The sequence below is a fragment of the Myotis davidii genome, unplaced genomic scaffold (assembly GCF_000327345.1).
Source record: "Myotis davidii unplaced genomic scaffold, ASM32734v1 scaffold362, whole genome shotgun sequence".
Lineage (NCBI taxonomy): Eukaryota > Metazoa > Chordata > Mammalia > Chiroptera > Vespertilionidae > Myotis > Myotis davidii.
In genome coordinates, this window is record NW_006297152.1 from 3,337,145 (window position 1) to 3,362,691 (window position 25,547).

The following is a 25,547-nucleotide window of genomic DNA, read 5'->3' on the forward strand; positions in this document are numbered from 1 at the left end:
CACCCCCAGCCTCCCCTGCCTCCGGCCCCGGCCCCGGCCCTGTCCCCGTCCCCAGCCTCTGCCCCTGACGAAGCTGAAAGCAGTAAGTGCAGGAGGCCCAGGTCTTTCTGCTGCAGGAGAAGCGAGAAAGTGCGTCTTGCGGGGGAGGCCCTTCTTCACTGGGGTGGCTTTCATGGGAAAGGAAGGGGTAGGGCGATGGGGAAGGAGGAGGGACCCGCGCTGCGCGGCAAACGGGCACCGAATGGAGAAGGCATGTCCACCAGCCTCGAGGACGTTGCGATGAAGGTTATGTGGGGGCCAGGGGTGCTGCAAAATGAGCTTGAGGGCTTCTTCGTTAAAGGGGGTCTTTTTCTGGTGCAAAAATAGGAAGTTCCACCTGATCTGGTAGTTTCTCTGAAGCTTCCGTCACGGGGTCCTTTGAAAATGTAACATAGTAACCGAGGCGAACCGTGTTTACTGTAGCAGATCCTAGCTGTCAACATTTAGAAACCATTGCTCTCAACTAGGTTTTATGTCCGGACATACACACACAAAATGAGTTTTTCTCATTTCATTTTCTACAGCAGTTTGCTTCCAAAAAGAATTTGAGGGTGACGAGTGGTTGAATAGTCTACTAAATTATGGATTTATGTCTTCCCTCGGACATAAATACCAATGGAGTTTTGTATTTCATTAGGTCAGAAGTCAACTGTTGAAAAGTATAGCCCATATTATTGTTAGTGCTTCTGAATGTGCTTGCATGTTTTCTAAGTGGTGATTTATTGGGCCATAGAGGACAAAGGTAGGGCCCTCCTCATCTTAAGGTCAGAGCTAGGTAGGTGCAAAATAAGGCCAGTTGTACAATGGTGGAGGGTAGAAGGTAGAGGGGGTTCACTGAGTAATCTCCCTCATCGGGTGTGGTGTAGCAGCTTTAGGGACTGCATGCTTTCTCTAACTCCTCATCAAGAATATGTTAAGCACTTTGGGAAAATTTATTCATGTGTTTTAAAGTTTACAAGTATGTAATTAAAAGAATGCAATCTTTGAGAAACCTGGGACACATAGGTAACAACTGAGAAATTGGAAATGCATTCGAAATATATATTAATCGCATTTTAAAAATTATCTCTTGATGGTCTATTTCAGCCGTGGGCAAACTACGGCCGCGGGCCGGATCCGGCCCGTTTGAAATGAATAAATAAAAAAAAAAGACCATTCCCTTTTATGTAATGATGTTTACTTTGAATTTATATTAGTTCATACAAACACTCCATCCATGCTTTTGTTCCGGCCCTCCGGTCCAGTTTAAGAACCCATTGTGGCCCTCGAGTCAAAAAGTTTGCCCACCCCTGGTAGTCCTTAGATTCTGTCTTACATAGACAAGATGAAGATGGCACCTCTGAAATAGATCTGAAAATTGAGGAAGAAGTAACAGAAGAAGTTGTAAACAAAGCCTTCTAGCATCTGATTTAATAAGGGGTTTTTCTCTTGACTTCTGGATTATTAGTGTGTTCCAGAAAGGTTGAGTAGATTTAAGTGCAGATTGCCTGATATCTACTGTCTTGAACCACAAAGTGATTTCAGAGGTGTACATAGGCATATCATGAATCTTTATTTAGACAGGCCTTTGGGAGTTTTCTTCAGTAGTGGACCACAGGATTTTCCATTTTCTCTTCTAACTTACCAGGCCCCTTCCTTTTATTTTGTACTTTTTAGTAGTTAGGATGATTTCAAAAAGCACATTTTTACATAGATATCTATATCTATATCTTGCTTCATATATACAGACCTTTGAACCATGGAAGCCAAAAGCCTTTATGATAACAAATTTTTCTCATTTAAAAGTCAGGTAAAAAATTTGTATTTTAATAAATTTGAGAAGGAATGGCTGATAATACTGTATTAAATTCCAAAATTATAGAATGTCCTGCTGCATCCAAAAAGACTAGTGATGTTTAAAAGTTATTTAACAAACGTCAGTGCCTGCTGTGTGCAAGTTACTGCACTAGGCACTTAGCCATTACACAGATGAATAAGACCTAGCCCCTGCCTTCTTACTGCTTATTGATGGGGGAAGACAGACAAGGCCACGAATTAGACAAAGGAGCTGGGAGTGAAGCTCAGAGAGGAATTAGGCAGAACAGTAGCAGTGTCAAGAATAACATTTAAAAGGCTGATGGTTCTAAATTATATAACCTAATTATATAATGACTGTTAGAGAGCCTATGGCTTATCCCATCATCTCTGATCTCACTGGGGATCTGTCCCTAAAAGTTATCACCTCCTAGTCTTGTATATTCAGGCCCCCACTTTGTAAACGTTCTCTTCCAAAATTTAGAAGTATGTAATTTGAAGGATGTTTCGTATCTGAGAAACCTGAAGGTGTGTTTCTGGGACTGGGTTTTGACTTTTTTCTTCTCTTTTTCACATTTTTCCCCCCTTAGGCTTTCTTCCTCGTGTTCATAGTTTCACCTAACATATGAATTTATTATTTATATCCATTCAGAATCCCTCCTGAACTCCCGAACTCCCAAAGCAAAACTGCCTACTGGACTTTACTACATGAATACCAGTAGAATATCAAACACACTATGTCAATAACGAAATTCCCTTTTTTCCTTTCCTCTTCCTTTCTGCCAGAAGTATTTTCTTCTTCCTTTATTGGTTAATGGTACCATCATTCTCAACCATGTAAACTTGAAATCTTAGATCCATTCTTGAATTTACTCTTCAGTCTCACTTTACACCCACATCCTAAGTTCTTGGCTTCTTTTCTTCCTTTGGTTTTACCTTCTAGTCTCCTGTACCTATCTGTTTCTCACCTCAATTATTGATCCTTGGCACTGTAGCCAGAGATACCCTCCTGAAACACAGTCACATCATAGTCACTTTCTCAAAAACCTGCAAAGACTTAGCATTGCCTAAAGAAAAAAGGTCAAACCAACTTGCATATCTGTACCACATTGAGGCTGCATATTTTTCTACCAACTCCATCTAGCCAGGTGTGGGATAGAAGTGGCTGTATTTTTTATTTTTTTTATTACAAAGGGTATTACATATGTGTCCATTTTTTCCCCCCTCCCAAGACAGTCCCCTAGCCTCCCCTATCCCCCAGTGTCTTATGTAGTGGCTGTATTTTTTATACCACATTCCTTTGTTCATGAGATTACTTAAGTTTATAAGGTCAGCCACCAAATCTTACTGAATTCTATTCATACCTTAATGCGTTTCTTCAGTAAAGACCTTCTCAGAGGCTCTTGTTGGAATTAATTGCCCCTTACTCAGTATGTCCACATTATATTCACCCCAAGTATTCTTTCATTCTGCCTTGTGTTACAGTTAGTAGTTAATCTCTCCTACCTGATTGAAAGTTCTTTGAAGATAGGAAACATGGCTTAAGTTTCTTCAGTATTTTGTACAGAATAGAAACATTTTTAAAGAATTATATTGAATAAGTAAGTAAATTTTAAAGCTGTCAGGTCGCATAAATGTAGTTTTATCTCCTGTTTGCATTCTGAGGCACACTTGTCATTTATAAACAGTCCCAGCAGTATTCTCCATCTAGGTATTAGGGCATTATGCTATAGGAAATAAAACTGTCAGACTCAAGGTGAAGTAATTAATTAATAATGGATCTGGAATATAGATTGTTAAAGCGTAATTTTCTAATTTTTAAATTTTCTTTCAGAAAGACACATCTCAATTCAGAGGCAGCTTGCTGATCTAGAGAAGTTAGCTTTTGTAACTGAAGGGGATTTTGACTCTGCTAGTTCAGTGAACTCAGATCATCTTGATGCAGGTATTTCCATGTTTGTCTCTGTGTGTGTGTTTTCTTAATTTCTAATGGTTTGTTATCTAGCATGAAAAATTTGCTAGAAATAGACTTGTATATTCTGTTGAACTAGAGGAGTAGTAAATATTTTTATGCAGGAAACTGATAGTCATCTCTATGCAAAGGTTCGGTGGAATCAGTTATTTCACAACTCAGGGAAATTACAGTCTCATCCTATATAATCCTATATAATAAAAGCATAGTATGCAAATTGTCCCCTGGACCAGGAGTTCCTCTGGGAGTTCGACCAGGGGGCGGGGCCAGCCAAGGAAAGGGAGGGAGTACCCAGCTGCTAGGGATCCTACCAGTACATGAAGGGTGTGTGTATTCTATGTGTGTTTCTATTGCATTTGGCTAGGAGTAACAAAAAAACAAAACAAAAAAAACATTGCCTTAAAAAATATGGAGGCTTATATTCTCTCATGTAAAATAAGTACCAAGATAAGCAATCCAGGGCTGGTACAAGAGTCCACGGTACTGTCAATGCCCTAAGCTCCTCTCTTTCTGATTTGCCATCCTTAGTGCTTGGATTCCATCCTTAAGATCACCTCATGGTTTTTTGAAGTAGGCCCAGTATTATAAAAAATAGTGTCTATACTTGCAGTGTGCTATACGTGAAAGGTACTTGTTGGATTAAAATTTATTAAGTAGGTTATTGATTGTTTCTGTATATTTTTATTGCTTTAAGTCTGAACTTTAATTCAGGTTTTAATTCTTTGGTACACTATCAATTTTTTATTTGAGATACATTTCTAATTAAATAAGACTTTTATTTTGATGATCCAAAATCTTTTCAAGGACATACTAATAAAGAAGGAAGACCTCACAAATTCAATAGTAGGATACAGTGCTTCTAATCATGGCCTCCAGTCTCAGAATACCAATCATATTAAATTCCTCCTACTACTTTGAGTTTCTTCTTCCATTTTTCTAACTCCACATGTTAACTGTTTTTGTTGCTGCCAGAGTAGAAGAATGCCACAGCAGCTACTTATTCTCTCTACCCAGCTCCTGGCCCTCTGGGAGAGTGACAATCTGCCTTTTCCCCTGGGCAAAGTGCAGAGTGACTATGCCAGGCACTTTGGCCGGAAGGATATATAGATTATCATTCTTCATCCATTTTGTTCTCAGTAGCAGTAAGGATAGCAGCTAGTCACAGAGAGGGGAGTTTTAGGGTAAAAATCACCCTGTGCTAAAATAATTTTTGTTAACTACCCCCTGATACAGGGGCGATGTCTTACTGAAGAAAGACATTGTGTAAGAAGTGGGGTGGGACTGGGGTCCTCGGTTACTTCTTTTGTAACTGAATTGAAGCATTAATTGGTAGTATATTCTGTGCCTTATCGGTTCTTTTTTCTTTATCAGGAAATAAACAGGCTTGTCCATTATGTCCTAAGGAAAAATTTAGAGCTTGTAATAGCCATAAGCTTCGTCGGCACCTTCAGAATTTACATTGGAAAGTGTCAGTTGAATTTGAAGGTTAGTATTTTTGTGCTTACTAAAAAGTGATGTAAATGAAATTCAAGATTTGATACCAGTTTGGGAATTTTGTAGTGAATTTAATCAAATGTTTTAAGTTTAAAAATTTGAGGGATTCAGACCCTTCTTTTAATGTGTTTATTAGTAAAAGATCATGTTGCTCTCTAGGCAATAGCAATTTATAACACAAGTAGTTTTGTTTGGCAAACATTTATGAAGCATCTGTTCTGTACTATGTACTCTGCATAGCCCTGGGGATCCGCATTTTGGACAGTGTCATAAATGAAGTCTGTGTAGCGCAAATTAGCATAAGGCAGAGAGATGAAGCCTTAAAAAAGTCAAGTGGCAGAGAATAGGTGACAGAATTCAGTTCTAAGGAGGCTAAGTGGCTAATCCAAGATAACACACATCGTCTTGGCAGAATCAGAATTCGCACTCGGATCACCCATATTTGTTTTTATGCTGTACCACATATAACAAATAAACTAAGGCTACCTCATTAAGTAAATGAATAAATGATATTACAAATACAAAATAATCTGTTATTCTTATAAAATTTGCCAATAATTTTGTGAAAATTGAATATTTAATGAACTGTGATATGACAACCATCCATCCTTCATTCTAGGTTACAGAATGTGCATCTGCCACTTACCTTGTCGACCAGTGAAACCAAATATTATTGGAGAACAGGTAATCAGATGTTAGATTTATTTTGAAATGTAGCCCTCTTTAAAGAATGTGCAATTTTTACTTGCTTCAATACTAAAATGTTTATATTCAGCAATGAGGTTAACTTTAAGATTTTGTATCTGAATGTTTTTAGATCATCATATTGGGAAAAATATAAAATGCATGAACAAAAGGGTTGCTGTATTGAAATTTTTATAGTTTTAATTTCAGTCAGATATATTGCTGTCTTGTGTTCAAAAGGAAAATTATTTACTAATTTTAGAATGGAGAATTAAATAATTTCTTTCTTTTAAAATAAATCTTGATTATAGACAAAGAGCCTTCAATTTCTGTGGTTTAATAAAGGCATTGATTCATTCTTATCATCCTTCCTGTGTGCTTCCACTAATCTGCCAAAGGACAGAATAAGAAACTTCCTGAAATCTTTGATAACTTTTTTTAAAAAGTACATATGTTCATTTTTAGAATAGATTTGACCTTTGGGGAATAAGAATTATAAAGTATTTTTGGTGATTCTATCCTGAATACATATTAGCTTATTATTAATTTTTCTTTTGGATCACTAAAAAGAGTAAAGTGCTGGAGAAAAAATAACATTTCTTTTTGTTGTTGTTTTTTATTATTCTTATTGTTGAAAGTATTACAAAAAATCATTTCTTAAGCAGTAGTCAGGACAATGCTTGTCCATGAACCTTATCCAAGATATTTTGAATATGATAACCACAGTACCAAGGAATCTTTTGCAATGTTCTTGAATATTCTCGACTTGCTATATGATTCCAAGTAAATGGGAGGTAGACACAGAAAAAGTAGGAGTGCCATTGGAGTAGTTTTTTGGTCCTCAGCCAAGTGAGAAATTATAAAGTGAGAATTTTTTACTTGGAAAAATAGATGTTTCATTAATTTTCAGAAAGTTTGAAAGCTGGTCACTAAATGTGGTCATCATTAAAAATTAAATTAGCCCTACGCGGTTTGGCTCAGTGGATAGAGCGTCAGCCTGCGGGCTGGAGGGTCTAGGGTTAGATTCTGGTTAAGGGCACGATCTCCAGTAGAGGACGTGCAGGAGGCAACTGATTAATGATTCTCTCTCATCATTGATGTTTCTATCTCTCTCTCCCTCTCCCTCTCCCTTTCCCTTTCTCTCTGAAGTAAATAAAAACATATGTAAAAAAATTAAATTATATGAACTTAAAAGTGAATAAATTATATTAAAAACAAAGGTAATGAATACTCAAAGCTCACTACTTCCTAATTATTTTACTGCATGTTTCTTTTAGTCGGCAGGCCAACGCTCTATCCACTGAGCCAAACCGGTTTCAGCTGCATGTTTCTTTTATCTATGCTCTTACAGTTATTTATATAATATCTACATGGTGGCAATGCTGTCTTTTCCCAAATACATGTTCAGTGATGTCACATTGGTAACTTGAAATTTGTCACAATTGTAGCTTGAAATTAAAGAATAGATTTTCTTGATATTGTAGAGTATTTATACTACAGAAAGCTGAAAACTCTATGAATCAGAACTTTATTTTCCTGGTGAGACATTTAAACGTCTACCAGCACACTGCTACTAGTATTATATCATCTGTAAGTGCTGCTTATAGAAAAGAGGATACAGTTATTTGTTGATTAGAATGAATGGGAAAATCTTAGAAATTAAAGTTGTAGCCTATTGTAAAATTAAATTAAAAAGTATATGTCACATGGCAAAATTAATACTGTCTTCTATACCATTAAACCCAAGACACATACGTAAATTTACATTCTTGAATAAAGTTCTATTTCATTGTCTTAGTAACTTATTTATGTATTAAATTAAATACTCTGTTTGCTAGATATCCAGTAAAATGGGCGCCCATTATCATTGTATCATTTGTTCAGCAACAATCACCAGAAGGACTGATATGCTAGGACATGTTAGGCGCCATGTGAATAAAGGAGAGACTAAATCCAGGTATATTGCTGGTAAGTTGAGCAATCTTATTAACATGTTAGTAAGTAAATCCTTAAACAGTGGTCCAATTATTCTTTTTAGACATCGATGAGATGATAGTGACTTAACTAAATCACTGAGCTGACTACTACACCCTTACTTCAGATTTCCTTTTTCTGTGAGCCTCCCAACAATGTTTTTCTGTCCTCAGTTACCATATATTTCACAAGTGGGTAGAAAAAGCAACCGATGCTCAAGTAAATACAGGTATCTTAATGAAAGATTATAGGACTCTATTACTAATGACGGTTCCTGCACCAGTAATTGTGTTATACTTATCAAAACACACTAGAAAAAGTATGTAAAATGACATAACGACCGCTTACTATCCTGAGTGGTATCAAGTTATTAGTAGTTATTATTACTGAGGCAGCCCTTCTCAAGAATTAAGTCCTCATTGTCCTTAGGCCGTGGTCGGCAAACTGCAGCTCGAGAGCCACATGCGGCTCTTCAGCCCCTTGAGTGTGGCTCTTCCTAAGCCTTAGGAGTACCCTAATTAAGTTAATAACAAAGTACCTACCTATATAGTTTAAGTTTAAAAAATTTGGCTCTCAAAAGAAATTTCAATCGTTGTTCTGTTGATATTTGGCTCTGTTGACTAATGAGTTTGCCGACCACTGTCCTAAGGCATCCACTGTATGTAAAGAAGTAATGTCTATACATCTAGAATGGTATTATGTACCTTTCTTTTAAGAATTGAGAAAAGCCACTAAAATAATTTTCCGTAGCGCTTAATTTTCTCACTGACTCTGGTTTAAGAAAGGCTGACCTTGTGAGGTACATGATGCCACTTTGGTGGGTAGAGAAGATGTATAACAACGCTGGGAGAGGGTGCTGTTACTTGGCATTGTAAAAAGAGAAGTATGGTTGCTATTTAGTTAACATTCTGATTGTAATATAATCAAGAAATCCAAATATAGTCTGTTATTTCCCCCCACACATATTATATGTTCTCATTTCTTAAATATGCAAAACATACTTAAATACATCAGCTTTTCATTTGGGTTTATAGCTAAATTATTCAAATGTATAGCAAATGTAGGAATTTTTTCCTTTACTTTATATCTGTTTTAATGTAATTTGTGATTTAAATCATAATTATGAGAAAGTGTTCTGAAATCTAGCATGTTCAGGAAATACAATGATTCTTTCTCATGCTGGCTAATGAATGTAATCATATAAAGATACCACTTTTCTAACAATTATCCCACAATAACATCTTGAGCAGCCAACCCATGTAAATGTAATATAGTATTTGATGAGGAATAAAGGTATTTTAGGATTCAGTGCTATCTTAGGTTGATTGTTCTTTCTTTTGCTTTTTTTTGTTTGTTTTTAGGTTGATTGCTCTTAACTAGGTATCATTATTGATAGAGTAGGCAGTTACGATTTTGAATTAATAAATTTTAATTCAGTAAATACTTTTTTCCAGAGACAGTGCTGAGTAGATCAGTTTTTAACACAACTAATTACATTAACACATTATTATAAAGGAAAGTTACTTTTTAAGTGTATATTGTTTTAGATATTTAATAATATTTTGTATTTAACTTGAAATCTTTTTTTTATCTTAGCTTCCGCTGCTAAACCACCTACTGAAATTTTGAAAGAGGTAGACACAGATGTACAAGTTTGTCCTAATTATTCTGTACCACAGAAAACAGATTCCTATTTTAATCCCAAAATGAAACTAAATCGGTAAGCTAAATTGTGAAAAGTGTATGGGATGTTTCAAATCATTACAAATATACCGTCTGTTAATCTTTATGTTCCAATGCAGCGATTTTCATCTAGTATGCCGCAAGAAGCACACTGATGTGCCACAAGAATTTTAAAAACATGCAGTACCTGTTTAGTCAGGGACACTGACCTCTTTTCCCTTAGATTGTCAAATAAAAAAATGACAACAGCCTTCACAATAATAGCCATCCAGTGTGAATGAATCAAAATGACACTTTTATTTTTGTCTGATCAGCAAGATACTTTTTGGTTGCCTACAGAATTTTAATAAATAATATATGTGTGCCATGAGATGAAAACAGTTGAAAATCGCTGGTCTAATGTGTTGAAATTTAAAACTAGGTACAGAATGAAAATCATCTATCTTAGCATTTCTCTCTCTCTTTTTTTTTTTTTTTTTGGCCAGACCAATTTCTTTCTCAGAGAGTAAAGTAGACCTAACTTTATAGAATTAATGAACAGTGTTTTTGTGGGAAAATTTTGTTTATAAAACTTTTATTTATAAAATTTGCTTATAAAATCATTTTTTTCATAGTGAATGTTTGCTAATAGAACCCAATTGATTCATAGTTTAATTTCTCAAGCTTCTAGTTCTCATACTATTAAGTAGGGAATATGTTATTAGGCCTTTTTTTTTTTTCCAAATAGGAATGCCACCACTATTATTAAATAAAATAAAAGCTATAATGGTGAAGCCATGGTAAAGTCATTTCAGATTATTATACTTTCTTTTAGGCAGCTAATATTCTGTACTTTGGCTGCTCTGGCTGAGGAGCGAAAACCTTTGGAATGTCTGGATGCCTTTGGAGCCACTGGTTAGTAATGAAGCTGTTTTGGAATCCAGCTTAATTAGATTTGTACACTATCTTTTCTTAGAAAATGTATGTGATTACCATAGAATATTTTGATATAAAAAATTGAAGATTGCCCTAGCAGTGGATAGAGTGTGGTTCGAAGGGTCCCAGGTTTGATTCTGGACGATGGCACGTATCTCGGTTTGATTACAGGCTACACCTCGGCCTGAGCCCTGATCTCTGTCACATCGATATTTCTGTCTTTCCCTCTCTCTTCCACTCTCTTTAAAAATCAATGGAAAAATATCCTCGGGTAAAGATTTAAAAATGATAACAAAATAAAAAATAATAAAAAATTGAAGATCCAAGGTAAAAATTTTTTATTGTGAAAAATTTCTAATATATAAAAAAGTGGAGGATATAACAAATGAATTCCATTGTATCCATCACTTACTTCACGAATTATCAACTCACGCTCAGTCTTGTAACTATACCATGCACTTATCTCAGACCTCATGTCCCCATCCTCCATCCCATTTTGAAACAAATTATAAATATCTCATTTCATCTGTAAACATTTGTTAGATCTGTAAAAGATAAGGACTTTAAAAAAATACAGCCATACCTTTATCACACCTTAAAAAAATTAAGAATTCTTTAAATGTTTAGATATGCCCAACTATCTTTTATTTTTTTATCAAATCAAAATCCAAAGACTATATTTCAGTTAATATGTCTCCTAATCATCAATCTATATACCTATTGTGTATGTGTCTGAGATAATTACTTGAGTGGCAATCCTTGTCTTGTTCCTGATCTTAGGGGAAAAACTTTCAACTTTTCACCATAAGTATGATGTTAACTGTGGGCTTATACATGGCCTTTGAGGTACATTCCCTTTATCCTTGCTTTTTTGAGAATTTTATCATAAATCAATGTTGAATTTTGTCAAATGCCTTTTCTGCATCTATTAACATACTCATGATTTTTATCCTTCATCTGTTAATGTGAATCATATTGCCTGAATTTTGGATGTTGAACCAGCCTTGTATCACTGGAATAAATCTCACTTGATCATGATGTTTGATCCTTTTAATGTATTGTTGAATTTAGTTGGCTAATATTTTGCAATATGTTCATCAGGAATATTGGCCTGTAATTTTCTTTTCTTGTGGCATACTGTACCTGATTTTGGTATGGGGGTATTGCTGGCCTCATAAATTATTGATAGGCATTGCTTATTGCCATTTTGTTGTTTTCCAGTTGTTTTTGTAGTTCATCTTTATTCCTTTCACCATCTTATTCTCTTCCTTTGTGGTCTGATGACTTTGTTTAGTGGCATGTTTATATTCCTTTTTCTTTATCTTCCGTGTATTTACTATAAGTTTTTGCTTTGTGGTTACCATAAAGCTTTATCTGTAACAACCTGTTTTAAGTTGATAGCAACTTAAGTTTGATCCCATTAGAAAATGCAACATTATTACTGTCCCTCAGTCCACTTTTTGTTTTTGATCTCACATTTTACATTTTCATCAGATATATCCCTTAACTAATTATTATAATCATAGTTATTTTTACTACCTTTGTCTTTTAACCTTCATACTAGCCTTTTAAGTAATGAGTTTCCTTTACTACATAATTACTTTTCCAGTGAGATTTAATCTTTCATGTGTGTTCTTGTTCCTAATTAGATATTTATTTGAACTGGGATCATAGAAAAGTTTTGTAAGAAATACTAATGAAAATCTGTAACACTTTTTTTGTTTGATAACTTTTCTTCAGAGGCTTTGTAGTGAGAAAGTAGAAAAAGAATTACTTATGAAAATACTAAAATTTTGAAACTATAGAATTAAATTCTATATTATTGTTATACAACTTTTTTTTTTAATTGTTACAATTTAAAAACATATTTTTTTCCCATTTCTCCTAAGGGATAATGGGATTACAATGGGCAAAACATCTTGGAAATGCAGTCAAGGTTACCATTAATGACTTGAATGAAAACTCTGTGACCTTGATTCAGGAAAACTGCCATTTAAACAAATTGAAAGTGGTGGTGGACAGTAAGGAAAAAGAAGAGGGTGATGACATTCTTGAAGAAGGAGAGGGAAAGCTTGGTAATATTAAGGTGACCAAAATGGATGCCAATGTACTGATGCATTTGAGATCTTTTGATTTCATGTAAGTGAAAAAATTTGCTGTGTCACTTTCTAAACTGGTCTGGAGTTTTTTTTTGGGGGGGGGGGTATAAAAATTAAGACAGTTTGTTGTTGCTTTTTGTTTATTTCAGTTAATACAGTTTTGTTTTTAGCATTGGCCTAAGGAATGCAATAAGAACATTTTCCAGCACCTGAAATAAAATGCCTGGGCATGACAATTTTCCTTTAATCCTGACTTATTTTTATTTACCTAACATAGCATAAGGTCAATGTTATTATTTTTAAAACAGAATTATGTATTTAAAATAGATTTGTAAAGTATTTATGAACACATGGAATTTTATTGTTAGAAATAATGACAATCATATAATTTAATTACCAGTATGATTTTAAATATATCTATATTCTTTCTGATTTTAGACACCTAGACCCTTTTGGAACATCTGTGAACTATCTAGATTCTGCATTCAGAAATATAAGAAACCTTGGCATAGTATCAGTGACTTCTACAGATATCAGTTCTTTATATGCCAAGGCACAACATGTTGCCCGGCGACACTATGGCTGTAACATTGTCCGAACTGAATATTACAAGGAACTCGCAGCCAGAATTGTTGTAGCGGCAGTAGCAAGGTACAGAATTGCCAACAGTGTAACACGTAATGTTTGGGCATATGTTAAAAACAGATTCAAGAAGTGCTTCTCTCATTTTATAAATATACACACACAAAAAATGCAAATTCTGTATTTCATATCTATAATCTTCCTTGGTTTTGTGATCTTATGTTGTATTTTTTGAAATTTGATTTGAAAGCTTGTGCTTAAAATAGTCAGTTTACTCTCCAATTAAAAATATTATGAAAGCAATTAATGTAATAAGAAAGATAAAAATGAAAGTTAATTTTAAGTCAGTTATTTCAACAATGTAGGGTAGATGAGAGGATAGCATAATGAAAAGGGAAGGCAAAGATTGTTTTTAGATTGAGAAACAGTCATTGTTTTATGTTCATCTAATCTTTATTTAAATAATTTGCAAAATGATGGCTTATAACCTGGTTCTGCAGAATAATCTTGCGTACAAAAAAAGCTCTTTTCTCATCTAGATTTCTAAACATTTGAAGGAATATTTTTTTGAGCACCTCTCTTGTTCAGAATCTCTTATGCTATATAAATGGACATTGCAAGTATATATAATGGATAATCAGCCAACTCACTTACTGGCCTCAAAACTAATTTCACAGCATTTAGATTGAAATTCCTACCTCAGCATAAATAGATTATTAGACTTCATAGATGTTAAGTGTTATTCCTAATTAATTGAAAACTCTGATGTTCAGTTTATACATGCTCATGACCTACTTAAAAATGTTTACACTAACAAATTCAAATTAATATATATGAACCAAGTTTAGTGTGTAACTGCAGAGAGAAAACTAAGTACATAAATACTGCATCAAGTAGAATTTAATCCAGAAGTGTGTAAAATTAATAGTAGCAAGGACTGCCTATTCACTTTTCCCTGAATATTTAGCAGCTGGCTTACTACCCTGCATATAGTTAGTATTCAATAAACATTGTTTGAAAGAAGGTTTTATAGAGAAAACAGGTAAAATGGCAGAAAGGTGGTGGTGATGACAACAAAGAAAGTGACATTGAAAACCAGAGCCTGTAGTCCTATTGAGAGGCTGTCATAAAGGAAAATGTCTAGTTACTGAAGACTCCAGCAAGCATCCTTTATTTCCTGTGTTTCATTTTGTGTAAGAGTTATAGCAATTATCTTTTAAAAGTATGCTGCTAAGACTTGAATTTTTCTTATTTTCCCTTCACCTACCCATAGTTTACTGTCCAGGTTAGTATTGTAAATACAGTGTCAAAGAAAAATGATAAGCACCCAAAATAACTTAAATTTTTTTTCCAGAGCTGCAGCTCGATGTAACAAAGGCATAGAAGTACTATTTGCAGTGGCTCTGGAACATTTTGTCTTGGTCGTTGTGAGAGTTTTGAGGGGGCCTACTTCTGCAGATGAAACAGCCAAGAAGATACAGTATCTGATACATTGTCAGTGGTGTGAAGAGAGAATTTTTCAGAAGGATGGTAATATGGTAGAAGGTAATTAAGTTTCTTTTGACTGTATACTGTGTCTAATTTATTTTTTTAAAAATCTTTATTATTGAAAGTATTACCTATTTTTCCTTTTCCCCCTAATTGACACAATAAATTGTGTCTAATTTATGTATAAGCCTCCAATAAGTAAGCCTTTATCACATCCCTAATTATACATACTGTCCTTTGGTTTTAAAGATGACAGTGCTAACTTTATTTCCTATCCTGGACTTCCTTTCATCAACAGAAAAGGCATTTGTGTGAGTTTATTTACTGGCGCTATACAATTTACGCTCTCCAGCTCTGCCCTCTATTGAAACATCTAGAAATAACTTAGTTTCCACTGTCACTAATTTTAGGAACATAAGTTAGGATAACCTCTCTGTTTCTGGCTGAATATAAAAGCCATCAGTTACAAAATTCATTCAATAAATATTTACTGAGACTCTACTATATGCCAGGCCTGTGAACCAAGGAAAATAATTTGGCTTTTGCCCTTATAAAGGTGTTTCTATTTTTGCTTTTCCAGGATATAGAAACAGTTGCTCTAGGAAAAATAGTGACAGAGCCTTTAAGTAAATCTAAAATAAGATCTCACACTGTGTATCATGCCATTTAATTGCACTGAATAACATTGATAACAGATAGCGAGAAGCTAAAGACCAATATCCCTACCACCATAGCCTTGGATTCTGGATATCGCTAAGACTGATTGATCAGATCCAGCCATTTCAAGCAAGTGCATGATCCACCTAGGAACAGCCTGGGCGAAATTTGTTGCAGAGTTTGATTTAAAGTGACTATTCTGGACCTTAAGTGAACTGGAAAAGTTCATACTAGAATATTGCCCCATCTTGGAAACTACCTTCCCAATTTCCTTGTGATTCTATCGGGCCTTATTGCTCTTTACACTGAATTAGATTCTTCTAGCTTACATTTGGGAGCTGATTATGAATCAGGTCTAGGGAACAGGGTAATTATTTTCTTCCCAATTGCAGAAGAGTTAATATGAGAAATGTCTTTATTTTGATGGAATAGCAGTTATATGGATATGTATATATTTGTCAAAGTTCATTAATCTTTCCACACAAAATGTATACATTTTACTGCATGTAAATTTTACCCCAATCACTGATTTTAAAATACAGGTATCTTGTGGACTTTAAAAGACCTTCTCCTATTTAATTTCATGTACTAACTAAAAGATCTCTAATCTGTTTGACATGGATTTCTATCATCTGTTTTAAGCTTTAATCCTCTGATCTGTATAATTGAGATTTTATAAAATTACTTAGCACGATATCTGGCACATATTAGATTCTCAGTATATAGTAGCTGCAAATTATTATAACAATTACTACTATGTATCTGTCATTTCTGCTTTGATTTCTTTTAATCTTTTCACAGAAAACCCGTATAGACAGCTGCCCTGTAACTGTCATGGAAGCATGCCTGGAAAGACAGCAATAGAACTTGGACCTCTATGGTATGTGTGCCCAAGCATGATAATATATTCAGAATTGATTTATATATTGATTTTGTTTGTTGACTTTTGATGATGTGAGGTAAAAGACAAATTTTGATTGAATCTTTTAAAGTCTAAGCAAATAATTGTGACTTCTCCCCCTGTGAACCTGAGGTGTTTTGTTTTCAGATTTTTCTGTAACATTATTCCCCCAAGTTTGTGACAGTGCTCAGAGGCAGTGGAATTAAAGAGAAGCCTGGCTGTTCTGTGAACTATAATTCATTTCTGAATAGTAAGAATTAGGCTTTTTTATTTTATTTGATAATTATAGAACTTTAGGGTGTGGTTAAAAAGTGATCACAGTAACTTTTTGGAAGGCAGCTATGCTCACCACTATACCACCAACGCCGCACTACACAGTAACTTTTTAAAGAAGAGCCAACTAATATAAAAAGTCTTTGAAGAATTTAAAAAGGGCAAATGCAAGTAAATGCCTTTTGTTTTGGGTAAAGTTGTTTAGATGGGACACAATTGCAAATTTTTAATGTATGTATGCTTTTGTACACAGAAATTCCTAACAACATTGTGACAAGAATCATTGCAGATATCTACTTCATTAATTTACAAGGTCAAGGTTTAGCCACCTACTAAACTTAAACATTAACACAAATGGTAAATGTTTGTGCTGATGCCCATTTTTAAATCTTTTTTCATGTCTAATTAACTTTTTTGTTAAACTTTTTTATTTATTGGAGAGACATTGGTTAATAAATTATATAGGTTTCAGGTGTACAATCCTACATAATAAAAGCCTAATATGCTAAGTGTCCAGTCGGCCGGTTGGCAGTTCAACCAACCAAGGCGTAATAAGCTTATGATAACCTAAGGCTGCTCAACCGCTTGCTATAAAATGCATTGACCACCAGGGCACAGGCAGTTGACCGGTCGACCAGTTGCTATGACGTGCACTGACCACCAGGGGTAGACGCTCTGACTGGGAGGTTAGCTTGCTGCTGAGATCTGGCTGATTGGGACTGAGCGAGATGGGCCAGACACGCTTTGGAGCCCTCCCACAGTCCTTGCCTGGCTGGCCAACCTCCCGTGTCCCTCCCGGCCCAATCGTGCACCGGTGGGGTCCCTCAGCCTGGCCTGCATCCTCTTGCAATCTGGGACCCCTCGGGGGGGTGTGGAAGAACTGATTTCAGCCCAATCCCGCAGGCCAGGCCTAGGGACCCACTGGTGCACAAATCCCTGCACTGGGCCTCCAGTTATATAATACATCATCTGTATGTTGTATTGTGTGTTCACCACCCCTTCTTTATCCTATGTTAATACCCTTAGATTAAGAATGATCTAGCTAGTCTTACGTTCTGGTACTCTTTCCTATGTCATCTGCTACATGTTGATCCTACTCACTGACCTCAGAACTGGGGAAATGAATTATTAACAGCTGCTGGATCCAGAAGGAAGATCTAGCCCAAGTCATTTTACAGATGAGAAAATTACAACAAAACTGACCTCCAAAATTTGGCAGCTCAGGCAGGGCAAGAACTTGGGTTGTCTCACTCCCAGGATTGAGTTCCCATGCCTTATGGTTTCCTCACTCAAAGCCATAGTCCTATCTTTACTCTCATCCAGAATCTCTTCCTCTTTCCCCACTTCTTTGAAGTCTCTCCTTAATGCTTCAACCCAAATTACTTCTAAATTCCTTTTTAGTAAATCTTACATTGATCGCTCATTTAACACTTAAAATCATATAGCTTTCCACATGTATTCGCTAACCCTGGTAATAATAGCTACCATTCATTAAGGATATACTTTGTTCTAGAGATTTTATGCATGTATTTACTGTTACAGGAATATGCATTAAAACTTCTGCATTATATTACATCCCTGTCTAGATTTATAGGCTTAACATTGTATTTTATACTTTGGTGTATATTCCACACCTATATGTAACACAGGGTTATACACATTATGAGGATTGACTTATTTTTTTTTTAAATATATTTTATTGATTTTTTACAGAGAGGAAAGGAGAGAGATAGGGAGTTAGAAACATCGATGAGAGAGATACATCGATCAGCTGCCTCCTGCACATCTCCTACTGGGGATGTGCCCGCAACCCAGGTACATGCCCTTGACCTTTCAGTCCGCAGGCCGACGCTCTATCCACTGAGCCAAACCGGATTCGGCATGAGGATTGATTTAACTGTGAATGAAATTTCCTTGACTAACACTAGTTTGGAGAACTAACATGATAAAAAGGAATGGAGAAACAGAAAATAAACAATTTTAAGTTAAATCATAAATTCTTTTTAAGTATTTAATCAATCATATAATTAAATCTTATTATTTAAGATAATAAACACTTCTCTCAAACCCAATTCTCTGTTTTCTCGGGATTTTTTGTTTCTTTTAGGTCAAGCTCCCTCTTCAATACTGGATTTCTCAAAAGAATGCTATTCGAATCTCTTCACCATGGTTTAGATGACATTCAGCCCCTAATAAAGACATTAATCTTTGAGTCAGAGTGTACTCCTCAAAGTCAGTTTTCAGTTCATTCACCTTCAAATCTCACCAAGCAAGGTAATGAATTTAACACTAGTTTACTAGCTTACAAATTACCAAAATACTCTATCTTTTTAAACTTTATTTGGTGTTATAATCAAAAGCAGTAAAAGTAGTGTGCTTTTAAATCCCGAGTCTGATCATAACCTGCGTAACTTTTATTTTTAATTGCATAGTTTTCTTCAGGTTTATATTCAGAACCTGGAATAGTGATTTTATTAAGATAAAAGTATGTATTTTTTTAAACTTTAGTACATTAAAAGTACTGTCTATGGTGATTTTATTACACTTATCTGCTTTCTAAAAAGAGAAACCCTAGGGAATTCTGAGAGGTGTAGCCATTGAGACACAGAAACTAAGATATACACTTATCACTCATTAAAACTACTGTTTTTTTCTATTTTCTCTTTAGTATAAATAGTTTTTTGTCGTTTTTATCTGGCCATTGACCTGAGAGTGGGCCTATTAGACATCCTAGCATTTCTCATAACTCATTAGAAGCAGCAGTTGTTGTAGAGGATTAAAAATGTAATTCTTGCCCTGTTTTGCCATAGAATCTATATATTCAGAAAAGCAGTGTGGATATAATTTAGAAATAAGCTTTCTTTAAACTTTGAATTGTCCCTTGATAACATCCCGTAAAATATTTTGATTCCCATTTGTTTTTATTTTAGAAGAATGTGGCATATCTATTAAAACTACAGATGATACCACAACAGATAATTACATTGCACAAGGTATGTATGTATATGTGTGTATGTATCATTGCAAAAATCAGACAGCAAAAGAGTAGGAACAGATTTCTTTGGTAGCCTATTTCACAGTGCATTTTTTTTTATTACACCTACAACCTAATTACAGTAAAACTTGTTTATCTGGCATTTACACAGTTCAAAATTTCTGTGAACATGTACTGCACTCATAGTTCTAATATATAATGCATCCCTTTGAGAGAACTGTAATATCTTGAAAGAATGATGTGAACCAAAATAAGATCAAATTCTGTTTGATAGAAATGATTACATTTTATTATTCTTATTCTTTTAAACTTTTTCACCACCATATGATGCGTAACAATTCCATTGATTACCCAGAAGGTCTATTCTCTAGCCATAAGAATGTATTGTATGGCCTTTCTTATAATTTGGGATGTGTGCACACTTAATTTCTCTCTCGGGGGTAAGAAAAAGGCAGTGTGGTATACAGTAATGAGCATTAGATTTAAGAGCATCATTCTGCTTCTTTGTGTTGTTTGTTGTATAACCTTGGACAGGTTATTCATTGAAGACCTATTTATCAAATATTGGCATTCAGTAGAGAGTACAAGTATGAAAACGGAAGGGCATTATTCCCAGGATAATGTAATATAATCTGGCGGCGGGGGGGGGGGGGGGGGGACACATGAAACAATCAAAGAAGATAGAACTTAATCAAACTGAGAAGTATTGATAGTAATTAAGTCTGTGAGGTGATTGGCCCAGAATTCAAATAGCTTTCTTCAGATGCAAATAGAATTGAGGCTTGACATTCAAGAAGGTAGAAAGTAAGTTCTGACTCAGCAAATAGTTAAATACTAAAATTACATCAGTTAAGGATAGTGGAAATGAAAATACCTTATTCTTGCAATGAGTTCTCTTAAGAATTAAGACTGGATAGGTTGAAATGGTGTGTGTCAGAGGATTTAGACTTGAGATAGCATAGAGTTATAAAAGTATTAGGTTTGTAATTTTTAAGAGAATGCTAACTTTGTGTGTGTGTATTTGTGTGTTTCAGGAAAAAGAAAATGTACTGAAACAATCACAAATTTAGCCAAGAAACAAAAGGCTGATGCCAGTACTGAACATCCTCCCTTTTATTACAACATCCACAGACACAGCATTAAAGGGATGAATATGCCAAAGTAAGATAGCCAGTCAATGGCAACGTGTATATTTTATAATTTAATGACACCATGGTTTAAATAAAATTATAACCTCATTTTTTTTTCCTTTTTCTTGCTGCAGGTTAAAAAAGTTTCTGTGCTATCTTTCTCAAGCAGGCTTTAGAGTAAGCCGAACTCATTTTGACCCAATGGGTGTTCGTACAGATGCACCTCTGATGCAGTTTAAATCTATCCTTTTAAAGTACAGCACCCCCACCTACACTGGAGGACAGTCAGAGGGCCATGTCCAATCTACATCAGAAGATACAGTAGCTGACAGGGTTGAAATGTCAGTGAATGACAAAGCAGAAGCAAGCAATTGCAGAAGATGGTAAAAGTAGAGAAGTGTTTGTTCCCATACAGCTTTATAGATCATCTGTCTAATACTTCTCCATACCAACTGTAGTTCTTTTTTTATTCTTTCAATTCAGTGGTGTAAAAATAAAAAAGTGCTGTTTTCATTTTAAAAGTAGCAGTTTCTAACTTAACTGGTTTGGGAGTTAGGCTTTCCAAGTTTTTCTTAAAGAAAACTTAGAATTGACTGAGATCACCTACTATTTAATAACTCAGAAAATTCTCACATGCAAAGTATTTGGAATTTTATGTATGTCACGTAAGTCACATCTCTGCTTAAATTGATACTGAATAGGAAGAACAGTATCCTTTCAGGTCACTAATATATTTCACAATTACGAAGTCAAAATACATTCCTGATTTTAAGAAGTCACATCTCTCCCACATTAATCTTTTAATTTTTAGTTTTTGAGAAATTAAATACTTGCCTGAGATAGAAATCCATTTTTTTCTAAGTTTCAGGTCTAGATGACTACACTTGAGAGTAATAGTTTGCCAAAGTAAATTGACTGTTCCAATTATAGTTGTTCACAAGCACTGAAATTCTCGAGATTTTGTTACAAATTGGGTGATCTCAAGTGCCTCAGTTAATGCATGTAAATATTCATTTGCTTGGTTGTGCTACCTCAGATGTAAAACTTGCCCACTTATAAAGTGAGGATTTTTTGTTTTGGGGGTAGATTTTTTTTGGTTTAAATTTGCGGGGGGGGTTGGTTGGTTGGTTTGTGTGTATATGCTCATTTTTTGTATAAAGTAGACCAGGCTAACATAATTATGAAAATTAGTTGAAACAAAAATCTTGTTTCCATTAATAAATACTGTTCTTCATTTGAATGAGTTTCGATGAAAGGATTTAGTATAAAGTTTGGATTTTTGTCTCAAGGATCTAATCCATATTTACTCTGAAGTATTTGTTAAAGGAAGTAACTTTTTTATAAGCATGAAGCGTGGGGATGAAGGGGGAGAAATAACTGAAGGTTTTTAATACACTGCACTCCAGTGACATACACAAAAATCCAGGGAAAATCTTTATTACAGCATAGTCCTGGAGGATTTTTTCCCCTTCAATTAATGGAAGCATACATTTTGGTAAAATAAAGGACTACGTGAAGTGCATTTGTTTCTATTATGACCATAATAAAACTATAATTCTTGCCAATTACAATTAAACTCACAAATGAGCACAAAAAGAAATGGTATTTGTTTATATAAAGATAAAAATAACTAAAAATAAAAATTACTATAAATCCAAAGGCAAATCAGTACTTGGCCCATCTGACTTAGTGTATGTTGTTGAATATCAGTTTAAAATTTTGCTAAATGCTTAGCGTAACATTTTAATGAAGTTGAATTTTACGAGAGCTTAATTTGATATAAAATATGCAAGTAACTTATTTAAAATACATGTTTTTCTATATTAACTTCACTACTTGGTAGGAAGTAGTTTGGAACTACATCAACCTAAAGAGGAAATCCTTTTAAATTCCATCTAATTCTACATTAGCACCTTGTTTGCGTAACAATTTGGAACATAAAGTCATCTGTATCACTCCTTTAAAATTTGGTAAACACAAGGAACTGGTTCTTACAGTGTGTTGGCTCTGCTAGTTGCTTATCTTAATACTCTAACCATAGACTCAGGAAATGGGAGAAGTAAACTGAAGGGTTTGGGTGCCACTGTGGTGGATTTTGGTTAAAACTTCATTAATCACCAGAGAGTATTTTGCAGAAATGATACTAAGACCAGGTGTTCAATAATTTCAAAAAGTCTAGGGAGTTCTTTCCTTGGTGTAAAAATAACTGCTCTGGTAAATGGCCACAGGTTACTTTGGAGAAGGCTAAGAATATACATAATACAAACTTATAGCAGGGTCCTTTCTCAAAAGGCTCTGGAAATGTGAATTAAATCAGGCCTGGGAAATGGATAAGGGATCTTAATCTCTATAGTAGCTGTAGTGACCTGCAGTTTTCAGTTAGATAAATCAAATGGGACCACTTCGGTCCTTTGGATCATATGATCTATTAGCCAAGGCCAAAAAGTCCTGTCAGACTATATTACAGCTTTTCAGAGTGCTACTTCTCTTCTCACCAGAGCATTTCTCAATGATGATAGTCGCTCCAATCACATAAATCCTCTCCAACATTTCCCCTTCTAAGTCTTTGATTTCCTTTCTCTATGATGTATCGGAATTTTTGGCACCTCATCGCCCATTTAGATGAAGCACTGCTGAGTCAAAATTTCAACCAAGTAAACAGAACCACTCCCAGCTATTCAAGCTGATGTACTCTCTCGTGTAAGTGTATACATACTGATAATTTGACCCAATTTTAAGATTGTTTCTTACTTCAAGATCTAACATATGCGGAATCTATTTCCACAGGTATTCTCCATAAATCATCAGTATACAGCAGTGATTCCCAAAGTGGGCGCTACCGCCCCCTGGTGGGCGCTGCAGCGATCCAGGGGGCGGTGATGGCCACAGGTGCAGTTGTTTTAACTTTTTTTGTATTAGCTTTCTATTCTGAGTTCAATAAATAGTTTCATAACTTCATATACAGGATTAAAAAAAAATCATTCTTTCAGGAGGCACTTTGTACTTGTCCCCAGAACATGCTGGTATCTGAAGATGAAGGATTGTAGGGATAAAACAGATGGGATGCTTTTTGCAAGGTAACTAACTCCTTGAAGGGGTCATCCACCAAAACAGGAAATATCCATTTTAATATCCATGAGGTTCAATGGAGTAAAGGATTTAGGATACAGATTCATCCATATCTTTACAAAATTCTTCAGTTCTCAGAATGCCACACTCCAGACGAAATACCTTAATATCTTTAACTTTTGAGAATTTGCTTCATATAGAATTCTTGGTTCACTGCCTTTTCCTTTCAACACTTTCATTACCTCCTGGCGTCCATGACTTCTCATGAGAATCCAGTTGTTAATCTTATCAAAGATCCTTGTATGCAATGGGTCACTTTTCTCTTGCTGTTTCTCTTGCTATTTCCAAGAGTTTCTCTGTTATTTAGCATTTGTTGAACTTACATGTAGATTTTTACCAAATTTTGAAATTTGAAGCATTTCTTCAAATACATAAAGTGCCCCTTTACTTCCTCTCCTTCTGGGACTCCCATTATACATTTTAGTAGACTTGATGGTGTCCCACAGGTCTCTTCCTTGTTCCTTTCTTCCTGTGTTCAAAGTTCAAATCTATTAGCTCCTCTGTTGGATTTATTTCACTTATTGTATATTTCCAACCCAGTATTTTTATTCAGTTCTCTTAGTATAATGTCTGTCTATTGTTATTCTCTACTTGGTGAAAGACTGTTCTCAAATTAGTTATTTTAAAATGGCTTTAGTTCTTTGGACATATTTTTAAAAGCTGACTTAAACATTTTGTTTCATTAAGTCCAACATCTAGGCTTTCTCACACTTTCCTGTTTCTTTACATGACATGCAAATTTTTGTTGGAAACTAGACATTTGAAATATGACTGGGCAATGTTGGATAAAAGAATCCCTTCACATCCCTGGGATTTGTCGAGTTTGCTGTTTAGTAATCTACCTGGACTAATTCTGCAAAGTGAGCATTCTTTGCTGTATATGAGCACTACATTCTGCTTTGTTAGCTTAAAGGTCAGCTAAAGGTTTGACAGAAAATTCATTAGGTGCCCTGAAACAGTTACTCTCCCAGCCTTGATGAAGTGCTTGGAGAATGTTTTCAAATAGGCCTTCAACACTCCAACATGAAGCTTACACTGTGCCTTCACCTTCACTTCCTGCTTAAAGAGCCTCAAGTTCTGCTACAGCTTCGATGGGTGCCTCCTTTTGTCCTTGGGTGTGCATGCAACCTTGCCCATGCCTGTAGCCCTCTAGAGTCCCAAGAGTATCTTGGAGCCTTTCCAAACCTTTACAGGTATGTCCTCCCTCAGCTTTTCATTTCTGTTTCTGTTCAGCCTCTTTTTAGCACTGCCTCAAGGCAGCTGCCACATTAAACAATTGCAGCTGTTTCTGAAGATAAGGCTGTTTGCAGAGTGAGGGGTGTCAGGTCAAATAAAGAGTAGCTCTGAGAATAGAGCTTTTCAGTGAGGCACCAAACAGGTCCAATCTAACTGGCTTTAAACGGGAGCTTCAACCCACTTCTCAGGCGACAAAACTGCTGGGTTTCACAGCTACTATAGTTACAAGGCTATTCATTTTCAGGTCTACCCTGGAACTGAGAAAATGGGTATAGGGCAATTTAAAATGCTACAAAACTTGTTAGTTTTTACTGAATAAATTAAGTTGATTTTGACAACTTTTATAGTTCTCACACTTTTATGGAAGAGCAGGTTTTCATAGTTAATTTCCTTAATTACATTAATTCAGAAGCACTTCAAGGAAGCCATTTTTATAGTTACAACAATTGCACACTAATATTCTTTTCTTATACTGTTTCTAGTATTTTAAAAAGCCACGTAT

At 35.1% G+C, this 25,547-nt stretch overlaps 1 protein-coding gene across 2 annotated transcripts; it reads left to right on the forward strand.

The window, feature by feature from the left end:
* The first annotated feature begins 36 nt into the window (after positions 1-36).
* TRMT1L (tRNA methyltransferase 1 like) lies at positions 37-21,204 on the forward strand. 2 transcript variants are annotated; one of them, XM_015569954.1, is made up of 15 exons: positions 37-82; positions 3,668-3,778; positions 5,177-5,290; positions 5,919-5,983; positions 7,822-7,951; positions 9,554-9,677; positions 10,455-10,534; positions 12,445-12,694; positions 13,093-13,305; positions 14,591-14,781; positions 16,183-16,261; positions 18,663-18,829; positions 19,486-19,548; positions 20,585-20,711; positions 20,815-21,204. In XM_015569954.1, exons 4-15 carry the CDS (start codon positions 5,927-5,929, stop codon positions 21,065-21,067), a joined length of 1,734 nt encoding a protein of 577 aa, XP_015425440.1. In that variant the 5' UTR covers positions 37-82; positions 3,668-3,778; positions 5,177-5,290; positions 5,919-5,926; the 3' UTR covers positions 21,068-21,204. The 2 variants fall into 2 exon arrangements, with proteins under 2 accessions (XP_015425440.1, XP_015425439.1); XM_015569953.1 differs by lacking the exon at positions 37-82 and adding an exon at positions 270-285.
* Positions 21,205-25,547: the final 4,343 nt, after the last annotated feature.